Below are 25,609 nucleotides of genomic sequence, written 5' to 3'. Positions count from 1 at the left end.
ACTTTTTTATTTTTTTCAAAAACCTGATGGATTTGAATCACATGTGCTTCCATGAGCCAACCTTGAACCTTCGTGCGCATGCGTGAGTTTTTTCATGCCTGTCGATTGCGTCATTTGCTTGTAAGCAGCCTTTGTGTGAGGATGGGTGGAGTCTCTCGTCGTTTTTTCTTTGCAAGGAAATGGAGGAACGACTGGAGCAGCGCGACTGCATCAAATTTTGCCAGAAACTGGGCGACAGCCAGGTGGAAACCATTCGGAAGTTACAGACGGCTTTCGGTGACGATCCTATGGGCATCACACAGATTAAGGAGCGGTACAACCAGTTTAAAGACGGCCGCACAACGGTGGAGAGCGAGCCGGGCTCCGGTTGGCCATCAACATGCTGAAATGACCGGATCATTTCCAGAGTGAACGCTGTGGTGATGCGGGACCGTCGTGTGACTAGCCGAGAAATTGTGGAAGAGGTGGACATCAGCACTTTTTTGGCACATTCCACTGTGAAAGAAGATTTTGCCATGAAAAGAGTTGCAGTGAAATTCATGCCGATGGTTTTGGCACGAAGCAGATGGCGCAGCAAAAGCGCCACCGTGTTGAAGCCTCACAGGACATGTTGTGACATGCCCAGCTCTTCCACAATTTCTCGGATAGTCACACGACTGAAAAGCCACTGAAAGCCGTCTGAATCTTCCGAATGGTGGAAGAAGAACAGCAAAAGCAACGGCGTCAAAATTTAACATCAGATGAACTGGACAAGATTGAAGAACAGTTTTATCCTTGCGGGCTCTGCATCAAAACAGCGAGTGTAGTTTCTGGACCTGTTGCCAGAGTTGGCCGCAGCTCAACACAGCAGAGAGGGGGGCGGTGTGAGTGGCCCGCTGCGGCGCGAGCCCGCAGACTCAGTAAGTGCATCAGAACCAAAATATCTTGAGACTGGCATAAAATAGTCCCAGACACTCACACATTTTTATCAAGTTCTGTTAACTTAAATAAATATTTGTGTGTTAGCTCACTGTGTTGGACCATGGTATAAGCGGATTAAACAATGAGAAGCCGTGCATTATACAGTTTGACAAACAATGTCGGACTCTGTAGTTTTCTCTGGGCCCCTCCCCAATCGGACCGGGAGTGACATGTTTAGCCACGTGTTCTCCTTGAATTGCTGGCTGTCTGAGTGGTGTCCAAGAAATGAGGTGGGCTTCATAGATAATTGGCAAAGTTTCTGGGGAAAACCTGGTCTTGTTAGGAGAGAGGGCATCCATCCCACTTTGGATGGAGCAGCTCTCATCTCTAGAAATCTGGCCAATTTTATTAAACCCTCTAACCCACTATCCAGGGTTGGGACCAGGAAGCAGAGTTGTAGTCTTACACACCTTTCTGCAGGTTCTCTCCCCCTGCCATCCCCCCAATACCCCATCCCTGTAGAGACAGTGCCTGCTCCTAGACCACCAATAACCAGTAAAAATCTATTTAAGCATAAAAATTCAAAAAGAAAAAATAATATAGCACCTTCAACTGCACCACAGACTAAAACAGTTAAATGTGGTTTATTAAATATTAGGTCTCTCTCTTCTAAGTCCCTGTTAGTAAATGATATAATAATTGATCAACATATTGATTTATTCTGCCTTACAGAAACCTGGTTACAGCAGGATAATTATGTTAGTTTAAATGAGTCAACACCCCCGAGTCACACTAACTGTCAGAATGCTCAAAGCATGGGTCAAGGATGAGGATTAGCAGCAATCTTCCACTCCAGCTTATTAATTGATCAAAGACCCAGACAGAGCTTTAATTCATTTGAAAGCTTGACTCTTAGTCTTGTCCATCCAAATTGGAAGTCTCAAAAACCAGTTTTATTTGTTATTATCTATCGTCCACCTGATTGTTACTGTGAGTTTCTCTGTGAATTTTCAGACCATTTGTCTGACTTAGTGCTTAGCTCAGATAAGATAATTATAGTGGGTGATTTTAACATCCACATAGATGCTGAGAATGACAGCCTCAACACTGCATTTAATCTATTATTAGATTCAGTTGGCTTTGCTCAAAATGTAAATGAGCCCACCCACCATTTTAACCACACTTTAGATCTTGTTCTGACATATGGCATAGAAATTGAAGACTTAACAGTATTCCCTGAAAACCCCTGTTGTCTGATCATTTCTTAATAACATTTACATTTACTTTAATGGACTACCCAGCAGTGCGGAATAAGTTTCATTACAGTAGAAGTCTTTCTGAAAGTGCTGTAACTAGGTTTAAGAATATGATTCCTTCTTTGTTATGTTCTTCAATGCCATATACCAACACAGTGCAGAGTAGCTACCTAAACTCTGTGAGTGAGATAGATTATCTCGTCAATAGCTTTACATTCTCATTGAGCACAACTTTGGATGCTGTAGCTCCTCTGAAAAAGAGAGCCTTAAATCAGAAATGCTTGACTCCTTGGTATAACCCACAAACTCGCAGCTTAAAGCACATAACCCGTAAGCTGGAGAAGAAATGGCGTCTCACTAATTTAGAAGATCTTCATTTAGCCTGGACAAAGAGTCTGTTGCTCTATAAAAAAGCCCTCCGTAAAGCTAGGACATCTTACTATTCATCACTAATTGAAACAAATAAGAACAACCCCAGGTTTGTTTTCAGCACTGTAGCCAGGCTGACAAAGAGTCAGAGCTCTTTGAGCCAAGTATTCCTTTAACTTTAACTAGTAATGACTTCATGACTTTATTTGCAAATAAAATTTTAACTATTAGAATTATTCATAACCATCCCAAAGACATATCTTTATGTTCGGCTGCCTTCAGTAATGCTGGTATTTGGCTAGAGTCTTTCTCTCTGATTGTTCTGAGTTATTTTCATAAGTTACTTCCTCCAAACCATCAACATGTCTAATAGTCCTGTTTTGAAACACAAGGTTCGGTCAGATCGGCACACAGAAATGATCACACAGACTGCATTTTGCTAGAATAAAAAGGCGTATATTTATTCCCCACAAAAGCAGTTACATCAAACACAAGTGGTTGCAGCGCATTTTTCTCTTACCGTGACGCCTTTAAGGTGGAGAGCCAACACCTTCAGCAGAGTGCGCCTGTCAACCGGCTGGGCGTTCGTACGTTAACCCGCAGCAGACTCTGTTGAAGCATGGTTCTACTCCCTCTTTTCTAGTGTGTCCGCGAAGGGAGGGTGAGTGGCCAACTCAACCTCCCTGGCGCACATAATTTCTTTAATCAACAGGCATCTGAAAGTTATTTCAAAGATATAATAAAAGCAGTTCTTCACTCCCAGTTCAGAATGATCCCAGCATGCTTCACTCCCAGTCGTTAGTGGTTACGAAAACAAAGTCGTGCTATCAGTGTAACAAGTACATCCAGCTCTTCGCTCCCAGTTCAGACTGACCCCAGAGTGCTAAAACAAAATTAAATAACAAATACATTCTCAGGGTTACTTTAAGACAGGTGCAAAACAGCACAATAACATTTTTATTACACATTCCACTCTTGGTGTTTTGCACCAGTCAATTTATGTAACCACCAACAGATTCAGGTAAGGCTGGGCTCCAGCCTATTCCAACGATTATGTCCTGCCATAGCATTTCCCACATTTCTTCTAGTGATTCACAAACAAAATTTTGAGTAATATAGTCGTGATTATACCTGTCCCAAACAATATACTCATACAAAACCCGATGTTGTGGGGTCTAATGTAACATTATATTGGTTTACTCCAAAAGGATCATGAATTAACAGTGTCAATTTCATCGCATTCGTTGAACTATTACCCATTCCACCTTTCGCCTTAAACGTAACATAGATAAAAGTGTTACAAAAAGTCATCACACATATTGCTATATCAAAGGTGGCACTAAGGTACTCCTGGCAATGACAGACATCCCTGAAAAGATATCCCACCAATGATGTGCTGATGCTTGCTGTACTAATTTTGCCACATGTTTTACCCGGTCACTAGCTATCAATGTAGACACCATGAGACTGGAGATGTTGGACGTATGTGACTCTATTAATTGCTGAATTTCCGTAGATTGTTCCAATGCGCATTTGAAACGCTCCAGGGAAAGACTCCATGGGGAATGCAATACATCCCATTGTACCGAAGTCAGCCGACTTGATACAGAATAATTAGTCAAACGATACGTCCGGTCTCCCCAATGCCATAAGTGCACATTGTTCAGGCAGCCAGTAAACGGAACCGAAGGTACTTGTGAATTATTTTCATTGTTGCAACACACAGAGCATGTGGGCCGATCTGCCACAACATTTCTCTTGGTGTTTCCCTAGTCCAGTCACAAAGTACAACCTCTGAGTCGGTTAGACATGGATTGGCATATCCCGTTTGCAGCACACAGGCCATACCTTTATCTGTTTTGTCACACATTTTGGTATCAAAAGTCGTATTAGTTTTTGGTTCTAACCACTCTCCATCCATATGCAAGAACCAATAGCCATTAGTCGTTATCACAGGTAACACTTGATATTTACAAACAACCTTTGGTTGTGTCACATTGTACTGGGTCCAATACCCAGTACATACTGTTTCATTACATTGTGTATATTCTGGATGTAGCTTTAACCATAAGGTGTTGCTAATGTTCCAAATCCTTCTCCAATCATGATAGTTCCCTGTAGTAACTATTCGCTGAAATCTTTCCTTTTGAGCCTCTGCATGAATGGTTTGTAATGTACATGCTGTCCAATTTCCCATATGCGAAATATTTTTAAATGCATCATAAGTTTCATTCCATAATTTCAATTGCCATTGAAAACTTTTTTGCCATAAATTAGCATTTTGTAATTGCCCCACCAATGTGGTTGGTAACCACTCTCCAACCTGATGGAGCGCTTGAGACGAATATTGTCCAGTATTAGATAGCATTGTTCTAGTTACCTCATTATCTACTGTATTCGACACCCCCAGGACAGTTCCTGTTCCTCCTAATAGAGTGTCATACCACGCCCTTCGACGTCTTCTGCAAATTGGAATTTTTGGAAAGGTAACTTGCCAGTATACCTTTGTCTTCACTGTTGCTTGTGGCACAAGTAAAATTGTCCTGTTGACTTGTTTTAGTGAGATTTCTCCAGACGAGCTCCACTCGTGGTTGGACTTCTCTCACTTGATGTCCTTCCGTCATTCCCCAACAACCGGAGACCATGGCACCACCTACAAGGAGGAGTATGACCCAGCAGCCGACACCTCCAATCCCGGGGCTTCCACTGGTTGCCATAGCGACGCCCGCCTCTTGTGGTCCTCGATCGCCCGATCAGCAACTCCCAGCAGGGCATCAATCCGAGCCTAGACAACACAAGTGTAACTACGGGTAGAATGACAACGATTAGTCTTCTCTTACATAACACTTTGATACAGGCACATTTACCCATTTTTCTTCACCCTGATAGAGTATACTAACAGTTGCATCATTCCCTTGAGCTATAATTTCTGCCGCCTTAGGCGGTCCATTAGGTTGTTTCACCCAAACTTTGGCACCTGCTTGATCTGAGGAACCAAAACCTTGTGTTCCTCGTGTAGTTATTACTACGGGTTTTGGTATCTCCTGTACCAACCCCATTTCACAGGGTTTAATTATTAGCAATTTTGTCCCCTTTGTTCAATATCAGGGGTTGTTCTCCAAACAATCTACAAACCACTCCAATCTCACCTTGATAATCTGCATCTATCACTCCGGCTTGAATAGTTAGCCCTTTGAGTGATAGACCACTACGTGGCAGGACATGCCCATATGTCCCTTTTGGACACTGTAAACCTAGCCCTGAACGGTTGTCAATGTCCTTAATTCCGCTTGTGGATCAATTTTCCACATTTTGATGCTTTCTGTAGTATGCTCTATCATTTCTCCTGAAATCATTCTTATCAAGGGTGTGGATCCTGACCCTAAAGGTCGATTGTTCAGCTGATCCACAGCAGTGGTCAAATCCTGTTTCCATTGTCGCATAGTGCGATCTTTTGACAGCTTCCGTAGGGTCTCTTTAAGAAGCCCGTTCATTCGCTCTATTAACCCCGCCGCTTGCGGGTAATAGGGAATATGATAAATCCATTCAACATGATGTTCTTGGGCCCACTCTTTCACTTTATTTCCTGTAAAGTGAGTGCCATTATCAGTTTGAATCTGTACTGGCAAACCATAATACTGCTGTATTATTTTTAAACACTTAAGTGTGGCCATTTGATTTGCAAATTTACATGGATGCACTACCAAGACCCCAGAAAATGTATCTACAGCAGTGCATGCATGTCTACATCCCTTAGACATGGGCAGTGGTCCAATAAAATCTAACTGCCAAATTTGACCAGGACTTTTTCCACGATTTAACTGCCCATGCAAATGTTGAGGAACACCCTTCCGGTGGTGTTGACATTGTTCACACTCAGTGATTGCTGTTTTCACATCATCCAATTTTAGATCAATACCTCGATCTCTGGCCCATTTTAGGGTACCTTGAACCCCCCAATATCCTGCTTTGACATGAGCCCATCTAGCCAATCCTGGGCTGGATTGTCTTAATTCAATCATTACTTTTACTAATTGATCTGCAGCTTTATTATATAAAGCTTCTGAGTCTTGTCCATTAGTGTGTGCATCTACATGCGTCACAGTAATAGGAATTGTTTTAGCCTTTTCCTAAATGTCTTCCCACAATTCTCTTCCCCAAACTTCTTTAGAATGTATTTTCCAATTAGTGGCATGCCATGTAGGCATCCAGGTAAGTAGTCCTTGGGTCACTGACCATGAGTCTGTATAAATATGGAGGCCCTGTGGTCCTCCCTGCATGACCACCATATGCACGGCCTTCAACTCCGCCCACTGACTGCTTTTCCTTCTCCTAATTCTTCCAGAGACTGACCTAATTGTGGATTAAAAGCTCCTGCTTTCCATTGCCTTTTTCCTGCTTGATATTGACAGGAACCATCAGTAAACCATGCTCGACTTTTCTCATCATCTAACAAATCATCCCACCTTTTTCCTGCTTTAACAGGAAATTCCTCCAATGGTTGAACTTCAAAAGGTTCCTCATCTTCCTCAGGAGCATCAGCTACTTGTTCATGCAGCAATGACACCCCTTTTTCACCTGGTTTTACACGCTCTGACACATACCATTTCCATTTTATTACACTAGCCTCCTGAGCTGTCCCTATTCGGTGAGTGGTGGGATTACTCATCACCCATGAGAGAATAGGTATCTGTGTCCTCATCATTACTTCATGTCCCACCGTTTGTGATTCAGTTTCAATCAACGCCCAATAGCATGCTAAAAGCTGTTTTTCAAAAGGTGTATAACGCATACCTGCGTCCGGGAGTTTTCTCGACCAGAATCCTAAAGGTTTTCGTATCCTGTTTTGTTTTTGCCATAAGCTCCAATTAGCATAATCATTTAGAGCAGACACTTGAAGTTCTACTGGTCCTGATTGCATTTTTCCTAAGGACACAGCCTGCTGTATGGCTTCCTTTGCCATATCAAATGAGCATTGTTGTTCCTCTCCCCATACAAACGCTTCTTTCTTTCTAGTGCATCGATATAAAGGCTGCAAAATCTGTCCTAAATGTGGAATATGATGTCTCCAAAATCCAAATAAACCAATATATCGTTGTGCATCTGTCTTACTGTGAGGTACTGGAAAGTTAGCTATTTTCTCTTTAGCTTTTTGTGTGATTTCCCTCTCTCCTTTATTCCAAACTATTCCTAAGAATTTCACTGTTTGAGCTGGTCCCTGAATCTTTGCTGGATTAATTTCCCAGCCAAATGATTTCATATGAGTCACTAATTTCGGTAGATATTCCACTACTTCTGCTTCTGTATCTTCTTGAAGCATAATGTCATCAATGTAATGTGAGATCATCATTCTCATTGGAACCTGGAACTGTTCCAAATGCTCCGCCACCACTCTATGACAAATAGTGGGACTGTGTAAATATCCTTGTGGCAATCTTGTGAATGTATATTGCCGTCCTTCCCACGTAAATGCAAACTGTTCCATCCTATCCTCTGGGATTGGTATGGTAAAGAATGCATTGGCCAAATCTATAACAGCATACCACGTACCACTATGATGTTGCACTCGTTCAATTATACTCACAGCATCAGGTACAGCTGAAGTCAAAGCCGGTGTATGTTTATTTAGACCTCTAAAGTCTACAGTCATTCTCCATGTACCATCCGATTTACGGACTGGCCACAATGGATTATTCCATTTTGTTGTCACTGGTTTCAAAACTCCTGCCTCCAAGTAGTCTTTTATGGTTGCAGTAATTTCTGCTTGTCCTCCAGGAATACGATATTGTTTCTGATTAATCACACATGTAGCCTCTGGAATGGGAAAAGGTTTCATTTTTACTTTTCCCACCAGAATCATTCTTATGTTTGCTATCCCAAATTGAAATTTACCCTGTTCTAAATGCAAAGTCATTCCAGCTAAAATATCCATGCCAATTATCCATTCATTAATTGGAGTCACTATTACAGTGTACACTTTAATTGGCATATTTCCAATTTTAAGCGGTATCGATATATTTTTTCCATACACCAATTGTCCGCCTAATCCAGTTAAGGGAACTATAGGTCCCTTCATTTTCTCTGGATTTCCATGAATCAATGAGGCCTCCGCTCCTGTGTCCACTAAAGCCGAGGTGACTTGAACTGATTTTTTCCAAAATATTTCCAATCACACATGGGGTCTAATATCACTTGTGAACCATTGTTTTAATTCTCGGCGGGCCACAAGAGTTTGACCATCATCCTAATCTTCCTCGCAAGGGTCAAAGCTCCAAGAACGCCTTTCTTTATTTTTCCCCTTCTTTTTGTCTTTCTTTCCTTTCCGGACTGCAGCTATTTGCAGCTGATCATCATCAGAGTCCTCCTCCTCCTCCTCCTGTAGGGGAGGGGCACTAGGTTTCACTCCTTTTTCTCCCTGCACAATTTCTTTCAACAATGAGGCCAATTCAAACATATCAGGGCGCATCCCTGACACACAAGTCACTTTCAATCCTTTTTGTTTACATTTTTCAGCCAAGAAGGAAGTTGGTACACCGTCTATTTCTTCGGCTTGAATTTCCAATTGCTTCACTTGTTGTTCTAATCTTGTCACCTTTTGTGATTTAGCACATTCTGATGAGCGGACTGTATCTAAAGTTAAAACCCGCTCTTTCCAGGCTTCTGCACAAATCCACATCATTTCATGAATACCTCCCAACGGAGCTTTCTCTTTAACCTCCACCCGTTTTAACATTTCACATAAAACTGGCGGAGTCGCGGTGGGAATCGCTCCAGTCCACGGCCCAGGGCATCCCCCACGTCGCCGTAGAAGCTGGCCTATTTCCTTAAAAGTGATCCCATCCCACCCCGGGACCACTTCTTCCTGCTGAGATGCCACCTCCGCATCTCTCTTTCCCAATCTAAAGCAAGACTCCTGCTGAGATGCCACCTCCGCATCTCTCTTTCCCAATCTAAAGCAAGACATTTCTGTGTGTAGTCTGAGCGTAACCGTATCCTGCCGACAACGCCAAAAATGTTTTGAAACACAAGGTTCGGTCAGATCGGCACACAGAAATGATCACACAGACTGCATTTTGCTAGAATAAAAAGGCGTATATTTATTCCCCACAAAAGCAGTTACATCAAACACAAGTGGTTGCAGCGCATTTTTCTCTTACCGTGACGCCTTTAAGGTGGAGAGCCAACACCTTCAGCAGAGTGCGCCTGTCAACCGGCTGGGCGTTCGTACGTTAACCCGCAGCAGACTCTGTTGAAGCATGGTTCTACTCCCTCTTTTCTAGTGTGTCCGCGAAGGGAGGGTGAGTGGCCAACTCAACCTCCCTGGCGCACATAATTTCTTTAATCAACAGGCATCTGAAAGTTATTTCAAAGATATAATAAAAGCAGTTCTTCACTCCCAGTTCAGAATGATCCCAGCATGCTTCACTCCCAGTCGTTAGTGGTTACGAAAACAAAGTCGTGCTATCAGTGTAACAAGTACATCCAGCTCTTCGCTCCCAGTTCAGACTGACCCCAGAGTGCTAAAACAAAATTAAATAACAAATACATTCTCAGGGTTACTTTAAGACAGGTGCAAAACAGCACAATAACATTTTTATTACACAAGTCCCCATTCCTACCAGGCTGCTCAAGGAAGCCCTACCATTAGTTAATGCTTCGATTTTAAATATGATCAATCTATCTTTATTAGTTGGCTATGTACCACAGGCTTTTAAGGTGGCAGTAATTAAACCATTACTTAAAAAGCCATCACTTGATCCAGCTATCTTAGCTAATTATAGGCCAATCTCCAACCTTCCTTTTCTCTCAAAAATTCTTGAAAGGGTATTTGTAAAACAGCTAACTGACCATCTGCAGAGGAATGGTCTATTTGAAGAGTTTCAGTCAGGTTTCAGAATTCATCATAGTACAGAAACAGCATTAGTGAAGGTTACAAATGATCTTCTTATGGCCTCAGACAGTGGACTCATCTCTGTGCTTGTCCTGTTAGACCTCAGTGCAGCTTTTGATACTGTTGACCATAAAATTTTATTACAGAGATTAGAGCATGCCATAGGTATTAAAGGCACTGCACTGCAGTGGTTTGAATCATATTTATCTAATAGATTACAATTTGTTCATGTAAATGGGGAGTCTTCTTCACAGACTAAAGTTAATTATGGAGTTCCACAAGGTTCTGTGCTAGGACCAATTTTATTCACTTTATACATGCTTCCCTTAGGCAGTATTATTAGAAAGCATTGCTTAAATTTTCATTGTTATGCAGATGATACCCAGCTTTATCTATCCATGAAGCCAGAGGACACACACCAATTAGTTAAACTGCAGGAATGTCTTTCAGACATACAGACATGGATGACCTCTAATTTCCTGCTTTTAAACTCAGATAAAACTGAAGTTATTATACTTGGTCCCACAAATCTTAGAAACATGGTGTCTAACCAGATCCTTACTCTGGATGGCATTACCCTGACCTCCAGTAATACTGTGAGAAATCTTGGAGACATTTTTGATCAGGATATGTCCTTCAATGCGCATATTAAGCAAATATGTAGGACTGCTTTTTTGCATTTGCGCAATATCTCTAAAATTAGAAAGGTCTTGTCTCAGAGTGATGCTGAAAAGGTAATTCATGCATTTATTTCTTCTAGGCTGGACTATTGTAATTCATTATTATCAGGTTGTCCTAAAAGTTCCCTGAAAAGCCTTAAGTTAATTCAAAATGCTGCAGCTAGAGTACTGACAGGGACTAGAAGGAGAGAGCATATTTCACCCATATTGGCCTCTCTTCATTGGCTCCCTGTTAATTCCAGAACAGAGCTTAAAATTCTTCTTCTTACTTAGAAGGTTTTGAATAATCAGGTCCCATCTTATCTTAGGGACCTCTTAGTACCATATCACCCCAATAGAGCGCTTCGCTCTGACTGCAGGCTTACTTGTAGTTCCTAGGCTTTGTAAGAGTAGAAAGGGAGGCAGAGCCTTCAGCTTTCAGGCTCCTCTCCTGTGGAACCAGCTCCCAATTCGGATTAGGGAGACAGACACCCTCTCTACTTTTAAGATTAAGCTTAAAACTTTCCTTTTTGAAAAAACTTATAGTTAGGGCTGGATCAGGTGACCCTGAACCATCCCTTAGTTATGCTGCTATAGAGTTAGACTGCTGGGGGGTTTCCCATGATGCACCCAGTGTTTCTTTTTATTCACCTCTTTTTGCTCTGTATGCACCACTCTGCTTTTAATCATTGGTGATTGATCTCTGCTCTCTTCCACAGCATGTCTTTTTCTTGATTCTCTCCCCTCAGCCCCAACCAGTCCCAGCAGAAGACTGCCCCTCCCTGAGCCTGGTTCTGCTGGAGGTTTCTTCCTGTTAAAAGGGAGTTTTTCCTTCCCACTGTCGCCAAGTGCTTGCTCATAGGGGGTCGTTTTGACCGTTGGGGTTTTTCTGTAATTATTGTATGGGTTTTGCCTTACAATATAAAGTGCTTTGGGGCAACTGTTTGTTGTGATTTGGCGCTATATAAATAAAATTGATTTGATTTGATTTGAATGCACTTCGCGGAGTAACACCACTCCGCTCCGCGTCATGCATTCAAACCGTATAATGCATGGCTTGTTGTTTAATGATTATATATATATATATATATAAATATATATATATATATATATATATATACACGAGGTCTATTAGAAAAGTATCCGACCTTATTATTTTTTCAAAAACCATATGGATTTGAATCACGTGATTACATCAGACATGCTTGAACCCTCGTGGGCATGCAAGAGTTTTTTCACGCCTGTCGGTTACGTCATTCGCCTGTGGGCAGTCTTTGAGTGAGGAGTCGTCCACACGCTCGTCGATTTTTTTCATTGTTTAGGAATGGCTCAGAGACTGTTGCTTTGTTTGATAAAAATTTTTTCAAAACTGTAAGGCACAACTGAGTGGACACCATTCAATAAATTCAGCTGGTTTTCGGTAAAAATTTTAACGGCTGATGAGAGATTTTGGTCTGTAACTGTCGCTTTAAGGACGGTCCACGGCGCCTGACGGCGATCTGCGCTTCGAGGCGGCAGCGTCTCGCCGTTTCAAGTTGAAAACTTCCACATTTCAGGCTCTGTTGACGCAGTAAGTCATCAGAGAACAGAGAACTTTCAGAAGAAGTCGGCATGAGGAGTTTATTCGGACATTCCATTGTTAACGGTCATTTTGTAATGAAAGAACGTGCGGGCAGAGTCGCATGTCAGGCTGGACCCGACCGCGGGGGGTTGCGGCAGGAAAAACACCTCTATTGGAAATCTTAACGGGCAAGTTGGAACATGTCCAAGCTGTTAAACAATTTCTCAGTTACTCACTTGTTGAAAGCCATCAAAAGCCGCCTGAATTTTACAAATGGTTTTCAACACGGAGGTGTTTTTCTGGTCGCGGCGCACACAGATTTGCGTCGTCGTCACAGAAACGACTCGGCGAATTTGCGCGCACGTTCTTTCATTACAAAATGACCTTTAACAGTGGAATGTCCACATAAACTCCTCATGCCGGCCTCTTCTGAATCTTCTCTGTTCTCTCACGACGTCCTGGGTCAACAGAACCTTAAATTAGGATGATTTCAGCTCGAAACAGCCAGACAACGTCGCCTGGAAGCGCTGCGCGACGTCCCGCTCCGTGGGAAGTCCTTACACCGACAGAAACACCCCATAATCTCTCATCAGCCGTTAAACTTTTCACAGAAAACCAGCTTAATTTCTCGAATAGTGTCCACTCGGATATTCCTCACAGGTCCAGAAAAAATTTTGATAAAGCAACGCGCGCCGTCTGGAGCAGCGTGTGAAACAAAGGAATTCAGCCGAGAGGGCGGGACCACATCTCACTCAAGGCCTGCCCACAGGGAAATGACGTCACCAACACGCGTGAAAAAACTCACGCATGCGCACGAGGGTTCAAGCATGATTGGTGTAATCGCATGTCATTCAAATCCATATAGTTAAAAAATAAAATAAAAGGGTCGGTTTATTATCTAAGAGACCTCGTATATACTCGTCCAGCCCCTCGTCGGAATTCCTTTGTCTGAGAAGTTGCTGAGAGACTGGCGCTTTGTTTGATCAAAATTTTTTCTAAACCTGTGAGACACATCGAAGTGGACACGGTTTGAAAAATGCAGCGCTCTCAGGCGCCGTCATCAGCCTGTTTCAAGCTGAAAACCTCCACATTTCAGGCTCTATTGATCCAGGACGTCGTGAGAGAACAGAGAAGTTTCAGAAGAAGTCGGTTTCAGCATTTTATCTGGATATTCCACTGTTAAAGGAGATTTTTAATGAAAGACGTCCGGGCGGATTGCAGCGTCGGCACGCGGCCGCCGCGACGCTCCGCCACAGGAAAAACACCTCTGTTGGAAGCCTTAAGGACAACTTGGAACATGTCCAGCTGTTAAACAATTTCTCATATACTCACTCCACTGAAAGCCATCAAAAGCCGCCTGGATTTTACAAATGGTTATCAACACGGAGGTGTTTTTCCTGTGCTGCCGCACCGCGCCGGCTGCGTCCCGACGTGCGGACGGGTCCGCACGTCTTTCATTAAAAAAATCTCCTTTAACAGTGGAATATCCGGATAAAATGCTGAAACCGACTTCTTCTGAAACTTCTCTGTTCTCTCACGACGTCCTGGATCAATAGAGCCTGAAATGTGGAGGTTTTCAGCTTGAAACAGGCTGACGACGGCGCCTGGGAGTGCTGCACGACGTCTCGCACTGTGGGAAGTCCTTAAAGCGACAGTATCACCTCAAAATCTCTCATCAGCTGTTAAAATTTTCACTGAAAACCAGCTTAATTTTTCGAACCGTGTCCACTTCGATGTGTCTCACAGGTTTAGAAAAAATTTTGATCAAACAAAGCGCCAGTCTCTCAGCAACTTCCCAGACAAAGGAATTCCGACGAGGGGCTGGACGACTCCTCCCACAAGGAGTGCTCACAGGCGAATGACGTCACCGACAGGCGTGGAAAAACTTACTCATGCGCACGAGGGTTCAAGCATGTCTGACGTAAAAACATATGAATTAAATCCATATAGTTTTTGAAAAAATAAAAAGGATCTATACTTTATGGACAGACCTCGTACGCACCTACTGCATCCACCTTTTATCATGCACTTTATGAAGGCTTGTTGCTGAATGCAGGTTCTTGGTGGCCTCTTGCCAGCTAATAACTGTTTAAACACTGAGTCATCTCAAAGACAGATATTGTGGCACAACCACCTTATCATGGATTTCAAAACAGTAGGTTGTTCATGAACTTTTCATTTTGACCCTTTGTCAAGTCCTTAATAACCTATTCTGCTCCAGCTACGAGGGCAAGGAGGATATTTTATCCCAATTTCTTCCACAAAGCAAGAAGGGAGTTTGTGATAGTTATGTTTGTGTCTGTTTGTGTGTTTCTATAAACAATTAAACAAAAAGTTGGAAAAGCTGATTAAATTTCAAGAAAATCTATTTTAAAATTGTCTTTTCCTTTTATCTGTTTCTTAGCATTTCATTGTAAGGAGCTGTTTTTCCCTCCATCTTTGCACATCGTCTATGATTTTTACATTAAAGTGCAACTTCAAATGAGCTGACCTTCCTCCCTCAGTAGATTCTGTGGTTTATTTCAGGTGAAGAGGTGGATAGAAGTCTGTGTTCATCATCTCCAGCTCCAGCGCCTGTGCCCTGTGAAATGCCTTGCTCAAGGGACTGTGTTCTCAGTGGTTGGACTCTATGGTCCACTTGTTCGCAGACTTGCTCCAGTAAGACTATTGAGGGAAAACAGATGAGGACCCGTTCCATTCTGGCATACAATGCTGGAGAAGGTGAGTCTGCTGCACCATGCTGTGTGGAATAAATGCAGGTGAGGCCTGATCACTAGCTTCATCATGGCCTTTTAAGTCATCCTTTACTGTCACTCACTGAATGTCTGGATTTCACACTTGTCTGAATGTGCATTGTCCTTATCTCAAACAGCCTCCTTATCTGTGTGGATGATTATTTCTTTTCAGTCTGTCTCCTTGCCTGACACTTTTTTTAATCTGTGCTAAGATCTTTTCCCTGCATGCACTTGTTCTTTCCTCTTTAAATCTCTGTGTTTATGTGTCTCCTTGTCAATGTTTTTTGTTGTGTGTCATCTGGATGTGTGTTTTCCTCACAGTTACCACGATGGTAGTGGCATGGATCACAGTGATGGAGGGTAACACATGTTTGCTCGTAGCTCTTAGAATTTATTCGGCCATTAGATTCAGCCGCATTTGTCAATGTGTAAAATAGCTATAGGGCCCTATCTTGACGATCTGTGTTGCCCTGTCAAAGGTGCATAGCACAAGTGCTTTTGGTGCATGTATAACTCCACATTGCAGTGTCAAATCTGAGCACAAACTAGGGTGCAGCATGCAGACTATATTTTGGTCATACCATGAAACAAAGCAGAATATCATATTTCATGCCCTTTAAAACTCACATTTCCCAGTATCTGATACATTGGTATTCAGAGAACAAACTTGTGTGCACACTTAGGGACTGATGCACAGGAAAAAGTGATGTGGACAGCACAAACCCATTCAAGGTTTTGCAAAATGAAATATATGATAAGGTTCCGGTACGGAATATATATATATATATATATATATATAGATATAGACTATTGCACTTAACTTTCCATACAATATCATACACAACCTGTTATGTTGCAAGGGTCGTGATTGCTCTGAAACTTGGATTGCCACTTACTGCATCCACTGCTATTCATTCTCATTATTGTGGACTGTCTTCACGGACAGCTGTCAGTCCATGTTGCATGCACATTAGAGAGGGGTTTTAAAGGCAAAAACCAAAATGGAAGGACAATTCCCCAAGGAGGTGCATTGCCTGCAGCGCTTTGAATGGGAAGATAAAAACTGTTTGCTCAGACTCAAACTGAAAATTTGGCACATTAATAATTAATTCATTTTAGCACAGTTATGGAGTGGAGGAGTACCTTTATCTGTTACAGGTAGAGTGTGTGATAATTGTTTCTGATTAATTTTTGTCTCAAAACATGAGTTCCGATGTGTTTTTTACTGATGTATGATCGTTATTGTACATTTTATGTTCAATTCATGTTTAATGTGCTTACCCCTGTGAAAACTGAAACAGTCCCCCATCCGACTACACAATTTCTACAAAGCATCTGCCATACTCAGTGCCATTCTGGGGCTGTCTATTAGCCAACCTGGGGAGGAAGAAAAGTAACATAAAAATATAGTACAAACCAGGGTTATTAAAATTTTGTACTTTTTTTATTATGTTTTAAATTGAGTTGCACTGTCCACATGCACATGTTTACAAGCACGGTGTATGGATGTGCTGAAGCCATCATGTAAGGCATATGTGAATGTTGCACACTTTTAAATACTCCAAATACATTGTGCTGGACTTTAAATCAAATTTTTACTGGCCTATGGAACAGTCGCTTTCTACTTTTTATATGATCCTAATCCACCTGCACTGCCCTTGTCCAAACCTTATCTATAGACCAATGAGGACAAGGTTATGCAGACAAGTGCAAGTAGATTTGCAGTTTAAAAGACTAGGGCATTGGGAATGAAATCCACAAGTGTGTCGGTTGTACACTACCAGCAGCACTTGTGTTGTTCTCTGCAGTGCTTTGCACCGGGTGACAGATGGTGTGTTAGTAGTGCAAAATAATCAGCAGTTTTGTTCATTTGTGTTTTGTATGTCACACCTACCATGTTAATTTATCACATAATTGCATTTGTTAAAGGTCTGTCACAGGTGTTGAAGTTTCTGGAACTTTTTGGTAAACATTTGAGCATTTAGTTGAATTAGTGATCATGATCATGTTGGTGGTTAAAAATATTACAATTGTGTTAAAGATACAAGGAAATGGCACAGTATCATTAGATTTCATAATGAGAGCTCATTCTGACATTATTCAGGGACTGGATTTGATCTTGAAACTGTACGGGGGATCTGAAAAACCAGAAAACATTTCTAGAGCCAGACACATACATTGAATGGTCAATATTATTGGCCAGAGTGAGCCTTTCACAAATGTATCTGTGTTATTTTTGCTGATATGAAAACTTGTTATTTTGGATGTATAAATTGTGTCATTACATAGTGTGTCCAACAGGGGGGCGGTCTGATTACAGAGCTCATAATGCTGGCAAGCATGGCTGGGACTCCCATCACCCCTTGGTCACATTAGCTGCGAGTGGCAGAGGCAAAATGACCAACTACTGTTCAGTTTCAATCATAGTGGGTGTTTTACAGCAGCAGTCGACAAATAGCAGGTTGCAAATAGACACTGTGCCAACAGCTAGGAGGGGCCAAAATAGAGGAGAAGTCTATTTCATGCAAATACTGAATGATAAGACACAGCACCTGCCAATCTGTGACTGTGAGTGACTGTGGAGTGACGGTAGCGTGATGTGTGTTGGTTGGTTGTTGATTATATTTATAGGGATTGATAATAAAGTTCATGTATAAGCTATATAGGCTCGATTATGTTTCTTCGTCATAAGGGTTATATATACTATACTTCTTCTATACTATGTAGGGGTCCAAACAAAAGAAATCAGAGACTCTGCTTCCATTCTACACAGCACTCACAGTGCCTGTGTATAGTCTGGCTTTGACACAGCTTATTGGGGATTGTGTGCATTCTCAAGATGTCCACAGAGCAGCCCAAACAATTTATCCACTCTTGCATTTAAGGAGTATTCGTAGAGCTGGGATGTGGTTGATGGTTGAATTTCACGTGTTTTTAAGTATGTGCTTGTGTGTACCTCATTGTGAACAGGCTCTACCGTATACCCATATATACTGTGTGTGTATATATATATATATATATATATATATATATATATATATATATATATATATATATGGGTTTTTTGGAGGGGAGGAAGAGAGTTGCTCTGTATAGATACACCTGTGCAGCTTTGTCTCTTTACCATAGATTCCCCCTCTAGACTAGATTATCTCGATTTGGCGGTCCTTGCCAGATTTAGACTCTACTGTTTTGAATATTAATGGGGGAAGATGTTGAAACCCTGAGAATTCTGTAATGTTTTTGTATACACATTTCCCATTTACATGCAACACCAACATGTTGACAGAGAAATATGTGCTCATTAATACATTAATTAGCTTATTTAATACCCTTTTTAGCATAACAGGTTTCATTTAATGCCACGGTGATTATGGTGGGACATTTTGACATCTAAATGCCTTTCAGTGTTTACCACCCATCATTTTGTTGAATGGTGTCATTTTAAGATGTGGGCAGAATAACAAATGCTCCAGTATGTTTCATCCTGCAAACCTGAATATAGTTGGGTAACTCAAACATGCTGAGTCCCCGCCCCATTTGTGCTTAAGCCCGTTTCCTGTTTTGCTGGTTGTTCAGCACAAAGCTTTTTGTAGGTCACTGTTCTGCAACAGCTCTGGCTCATTTGAGGCACTGTGTTATGTGTGCTGGATGCAGCTTTACTGAGCTGGCATGGAGCAGTCTGCAGAGAGGAAGTCACTCTCAGTTAGCATTAGGGTGACATTTGTCTGAGTTGGCATTCTGTGATTCAGCCTGTTTGCGCTTTGCCGCTCATTATGAAACTGGCTCTCTGTCAACCCAGGCAGGGAAATACAGGTGTGAAGGACTCACACCTCGCACTGATTCTCGGTCTTTGCTGAAAGCTCTAAGTGTTGGCAATTACTCAACCACGAAGCGGGCACTCGCAGTGCATCAACACAACGGCTGAATGACTGCCGTCTCACACGAGAAATGAGAGGGCAACAAAGCGAGAGAAAGATACCAATGGGATGGATTTAGAAAATGCTGTAGATTGTGGTTGTACACACCAAAGTAATGCATTGCGTTTGTGATTGGTGGGTTGTAGAAGTCATCAATCATTTGGAATCCTGTCATAGGCATGAAGAAAACAAAAATCCTTCCATAAGCGCGAGGACATATGTTAACTGTTCCTAATGCATATGGTTTGATATTTATGTTGAGCTTCTTATTACAAGTTACTCTAGAAAGCACACATTGAAGCTGTCAGCAGGTAACAAATTCCCTACGATTAGCAGAGCAAGCACAGGATTAATGGAGTCAGTCAGTCAGTTAGTAGGCGGATCAGCAAAATCTCCATATTCAGTTCTGAAATTCTTGGAGCTGATAGGTACAGGTGAGGACCAGTGAGCCCATCAAGTGTGTGCAGGATATTCTCATTAGACATTTTGTATAATACAATACGAAAAATTAAGGGTTAGAGTTTGTGCATAAACTCAAGAATTCCCGTACACATGCACATTGTGCATGTCAGATTTGATGTTCAGTGAAACACGTTTGCATTTTGGTTAAAGTTAAGCCCCGGTTATACGGCACAAGCAAAGGGCACTAAAGTCCAAACGAAACAAGAAATCAGGACTAACATTGACTTTCGGCATCGTTTAACCGTTGCCCAGCTTGGTTCCTGTAGCTGGCGCTTTGTCAGAATTTTCAAACTGTTGAAAAATGTGAACGAATCCCGACGACAACTTCCATTCATCCATATTCCTTTTCTGCCTTGATGATTCCTCATCGTTTTCATAGTTTCTGTGATGTCAGTTTTCCATTTGACTGTCGTCCAACTTCATCCAGCCTCCCAAGTCCGACGTCTGGCACAAACATTGACGATATCTGATCGGATCAATAACCAAAGCGCCGACAAGCTGCGAGTAACATCCTCGTATCACTGATGACTCGTCCATGTGTGGGACAAAAAGCAATGTTGTCATATAGAAACAATAGCGGCAAGAATGTTTTATCAACTACTTTAACTACGCACGTTCTAACCGTTTGTGACTGGCCTGTGTGCACACACGTTGCTGTTGTTTTTGTTATTGTTTGAAGGCAAGCAGCATCTCTCACCTGTTGTGAAGACAACCAAATCCTGCCCCTGCAAGTACTGCAGACATGAGGACAAGGCTAGCTGTGCTCGGTCTCATACCCGCTGTCGGTCACGTCATTGTGAATGTTACGTTTTGACTTTATTTAAAGCGTTGAGGTTGACGTTCACTTCGTTTTTCTTGTGTTAGTTTCGGTTTTGTTGTGTTCCTTTTTGCACTCTTGTTTTGCAGGTTTTTAGTGATGGGGAAGGTGTAGGATCATTCATCCACCTTTTCTCAACAATTTGTGACTTTTTTTTTGTTTTTATCTGTTGTTCAGCTATCACCATGTGCCACGTGACCAGGCCCTTAGGCTTAGGTGGAAGTTTAGAGTTAGAAGTACAATAGTAATAAAATACATAAAACACTATTTTACAGTTTTTTTTCACTTGGATTGCTCCATCATCTTTATTGTTGGTGATATCATCACCTAAATATGCGGGATATGTACAAAAAAAAATACATACGAGTAGTTTAGATTTTTTTGTGCACCAATTTTTCATGTTTTACTATTATTTTTTATGAGAATAAGCTATGGTGCTGCTAGTGGAAAGAAGTCAAAATACAAAATGCTGGATGTGTTGACATTACAACTTTATTTTTAAAGACTTGGACAGTAACTCGTGGCCTAAATTGTACCAGCACTAGCACCAACTCTCTTCATGAGATTGAGTATCAGTTGAATGACTTTGTGTCAAAGATTGGTTACTTCCGCAGACTCAGATGAGGAGTATTACTTGCACTGTGAGGGAATGTCAACTCTAACATTTTGGCCATGTGGACTATTTCTCTGGGTGTGATCCGCATACGTGCCTCAGTCTTCAGCTGCATAAGCAGACTGTCAAGGCCAACAGGATGCTCATGTTTCACCTGGTTGCAGCACTTAGATGTTTACTTTTGAGCAGGTTTGATGGACAGCTGCTCGGATAGTTACCATCCAACACGGGCACATTCTCCCAGACCTGTTCAATTATCTTCATCTGTTCCAAAAATTGTTCTTCCTTGGCCCATGTGCTACCCCGCCACCCAGTATCACAAAATGTTGTTGCTGGTAATAGCCACCTGCCTGATTAAAATTCCTTGTGCTGTGTACTCTTAACAATAGATGATGGATCAGATGAACACATTTACTAAACATGCAGACACATCTATATGCAGTTAAAGGGGTGTGTGTGTGTGTGTGTGTGTGTGTGTGTGTGTGTGTGTGTGTGTGTGTGTGTGTGTGTGTGTGTGTGCGTGTGTGTGTTATAGGATAATGATAGTAGAAATGGGGCTGTAAAAATAATGATTTTGTGTTTGTTATAATTAAGGTTTCCATAGTTATGCAGCTCATTCTTTGGACATTTAGAATGTTATTTAATTTATGTCATGTTGCATTTTCAGTGCGAGTTTAGCAGGCATTATTTTAGAAATTTAAATATAAAGAAGCCTGATTTTTTTTTTTTCTTTTCTTTTTTCTTCATGTCATGATAAAAAAAATCTAATGTAAAAGTTCTGGGGTGCACAAACATTTTCTGGGACATTATCTCATTATGCTATTGTTAACCCAATATGTCAACAACAACAACGCGTTGAACACTTGACAATCACTTGACAATCACACCAAATGTATTTTCTGGGGAGTGGGTGACCTAGTTAGATTTTAGAGTTGCTTGAGGCATTTATTTGCATATTATTGAGACTGATGGGAGAGTTGGGAATTAAAATGTGTTTTGTTGAAGGTACTAATCAGCATCACTGTGCTTCGGTGTTTTTAGGTGGTGCCCTTTGTCCAAACATCAGTGCTCTTCAAGAGGTCAGGAACTGCAATGAACATGCCTGTACAGTGTACCACTGGCAGACGGGGCCATGGGGACCTTGCACTGAAGATCCGTCTTCTTCTGTCCTAAACATATCCACTTCCTTTGGTGCCACCAACATTCGTGATGGTCCCTGCTCTATGGGACTGCAGACTCGCAAGGTCATCTGCGTTCGAGTCAATGTGGGACAGGTGCCACCCAAGAAGTAAGTTTATTTTTTTACATTTTGATGCATCTTTAGATAGGCAACACCAGTGTGACCTGGGCAGAACGAATTAAGCCAAACATGACCTGATCTCACAGTTCCCAAACAAGCAATGCTAAGCTAAGGCTAATAAGCTACCTTTGGTTTATGTATTTGATTGACATATTTTTGTGGACTGGATGGTGGTAATCATAACCAATGGTTTGGCTATAGAATTAACATATCGTAACTGTTGCACCATCAGTGTCGCCAAGCTGCTTGCCAATTAGTGCTAACAGTGTGAAGAAGATGTTGGATGCAGATCCACCAGTCTGATGCAGGTTACTTCTCATGCCAAGACCGGTACCCATTTACCGCTGGGCGCACTTAGACAATGCCAATTAAATGTCTAGTCCAAGTGTACAGACAGATAGCATGAGTAGGACTGGACATACTGCACATACTGGTGGACCAATTCCTTATGCACTGAGCTACCCATTCCACAGTACTAACAGTGGTAACATTCATTCATTCATTTTCTATGCACTCTAATTCCAATTAATGATCATGGAGGGCTGGAGCCTGTCCCAGAAGACACTGGGCAAGAGGCAAGGTACACAATGGAGAGACAGACAAACACTTTCACACTCTCATTCACACTTACAGTAAGTTTAGAGTCACAAGTTTATCTAACCTGCATGTCTTTGGAAGTGTGAGGAAGCTGCAGCATTCCGAGGGAACCCACACAAAGTCCAGACAGAATGGACCAAGTAGGAAGTGATCCCTTGACTATCTTACTGTGATCCAACAGTGCTAACATATATATTAATTAATATATCAAACTGTCTCCTTGTGTTTTTGCCTTTTTGGACTTTGCTAGTTTCCAGCCAATGCAGTTGCAATTTTTAAACCCAGCACCCTCATGCTCACCTACTTGATCTCATGTGTATCAGGTGCAAAAGTGGTATGCTGATATCGTCTATCACAAGAAGGAAGGTTTCACCTTAGACCACCCAAAACCAGGTCTAAAGTGCAGAAATGTGTTATGCTAAATAAACAATGTGACACTCAGGTGAGAGGTTGATGGTCTAGTGCTTAAAACAATGGGATTGGGACCAGAGGATCCTCAACTCCCCATTACAACAGCAAATCACGAAAGGGGCAAGGTCTTTATTCCCACTGAGGTCCTCCCAGTGCATACTTGAGTGCCTTGTATGGCAGCACACTGAATTGGTGTGTGTGAATGGTTGAGTGTGATGCCTTAGTGTAAAGCATTTCTGATTCAAGCGGAAAAGTGTTGTATAAATGAAGTTCATTTCATATGTGCCTTACATACAGTAGTGTTCAGAATAATAGTAGTGCTATGTGACTAAAAAGATTAATCCAGGTTTTGAGTATATTTCTTATTGTTACATGGGAAACAAGGTACCAGTAGATTCAGTAGATTCTCACAAATCTAACAAGACCAAGCATTCATGATATGCACACTCTTAAGGCTATGAAATTGGACTATTAGTAAAAAAACAGTAGAAAAGGGGGTGTTCACAATAATACTAGCATCTGCTGACGCTACAAACTCAAAACTATTATGTTCAAACTGCTTTTTTAGCAATCCTGTGAATCACTAAACTAGTATTTAGTTGTATAACCACAGTTTTTCATGATTTCTTCACATCTGCGAGGCATTAATTTTCTTGGTTTGGAACCAAGATTTTGCTCATTTACTAGTGTGCTTGGGGTCATTGTCTTGTTGAAACACCCATTTCAAGGTCATGTTCTCTTCAGCATAAGGCAACATTAAAAAGAAGACCTGAATGTTCAGCTACAATTTGCCAGAAAGTACATCTGAGATGCAAGCCTAGATTTTATGTTTTGGTGAGAGAAACCTTTGTATTTCTTCATAATTGATGTAAATATAGTCCAAGAACTATTTAGTGACTTGGAAATGTTCATGTTTCCATCCCCTGACTCGTCTGAAGAAAACTGGCAATACAACTGATTATTATTTACAGGTTTTATCAAGTTTTAGAGATTTGCCTTCAGTTCTAGTTTGAGGAAGACAATTTTAGAATTTTTTAGTCTTGATATTTTTTTGTATTTCTTGTATTTGAAATGGCATAAACAAATTAGAAAGTGTGAAATACCAAGTGTTCCAATACTTTTGGAGGGCACTGTATCCTAACCTTATGATGAGTGCAAAATGAGCGTGGTATTATTATGGTTTTGTTTAAGAACATTTAACTTTCACTATTGCTGCACTTTGTGTGAAATCATAGTCATATCGTTTATCATACTGATATGAAAATATTGAGAAATGATAATTTGGCCAAATTGTACAGCCCTACTGTCAACTAGCTGAAAACTTTGATTATTAATTTACATCTACATTAAAGAAAATGCTTAATGTGGCAGTGGGTTAAGAGAACTGTAATTTGGGGGCTCTGTGGGGTGGAGCCCCCCAGAAGCTTTAAGGTTTTAGGCATGCTAATGCTCCACTGAATCATTTACTCAAATAAAAAGTCTGAAGGACCTAAATGGCATGGTGACATGCTGAAGCTCGTTGCTCATGCATATTAATAATAATAATAATGAACTAAATTATAATGTTTGTATTTTCTTGTAAGTAATCAGTAATGTCTCTTTGGTACTACAGCAGATATTTACACATTATCATGTAATTTTGTTGAGCCTCTGACTTTCTCACTTGTTCTGATATGCCATGTGCTCCTGCTCATCAGTTTTATAGCTAATAAAATAATTTTTAAGGCCACAGTAGAATTTGCGGCAGAACAGGGATTCCTCTGATATCATCGTCAGTGAAAATCAACATTCATACTTGGCTTGTGTACAGTGCAGTGACCAGTGCAGCCCTTACGTCTGGCTGATAGGACTCCATTCTGGGTTGAGGCTGCTGCAGTTTCTTGCTCTTGCATGTGCTGCATTTTCTCTGCATTACCTGTAAGCTAAGCTGCAGGGTTTTAGAAAACATTGGCTTAGGTTGGTGAGGAAACGTTTACTGACCTTGACTTTGCAGATGATGCTGTGATCATTGCAGAATAATGGATGCACTGAGTAAGGAATCAAAGTGTTTGGGTTTGTGAGTAAGATCAAGGATTTCAATGACTTACTGGACTCAGCCATCAGAACTGTATTTTTTAT

General features: G+C 41.4%; 1 protein-coding gene across 5 annotated transcripts in view; it reads left to right on the top strand.

The window, feature by feature from the left end:
- LOC117514031 (thrombospondin type-1 domain-containing protein 7A) overlaps nucleotides 1-25,609 on the top strand; it is a 602,038-nt gene that overhangs the window by 281,115 nt on the left and 295,314 nt on the right. For all 5 annotated transcript variants that reach the window (XM_034174316.1, XM_034174317.1, XM_034174314.1 and 2 more), the window contains exons 8-9: nucleotides 15,163-15,357; nucleotides 22,225-22,471. In XM_034174316.1, coding sequence (XP_034030207.1) covers nucleotides 15,163-15,357; nucleotides 22,225-22,471 — 442 coding nt within the window. The remainder of the gene's footprint in view (nucleotides 1-15,162; nucleotides 15,358-22,224; nucleotides 22,472-25,609) is intronic.

This window comes from Thalassophryne amazonica, chromosome 7, assembly GCF_902500255.1.
Source record: "Thalassophryne amazonica chromosome 7, fThaAma1.1, whole genome shotgun sequence".
Taxonomy (NCBI): domain Eukaryota; kingdom Metazoa; phylum Chordata; class Actinopteri; order Batrachoidiformes; family Batrachoididae; genus Thalassophryne; species Thalassophryne amazonica.
The sequence above is the reverse complement of the archived record's forward strand: the minus strand, read 5'-3'. Positions and strand labels throughout refer to the sequence as shown.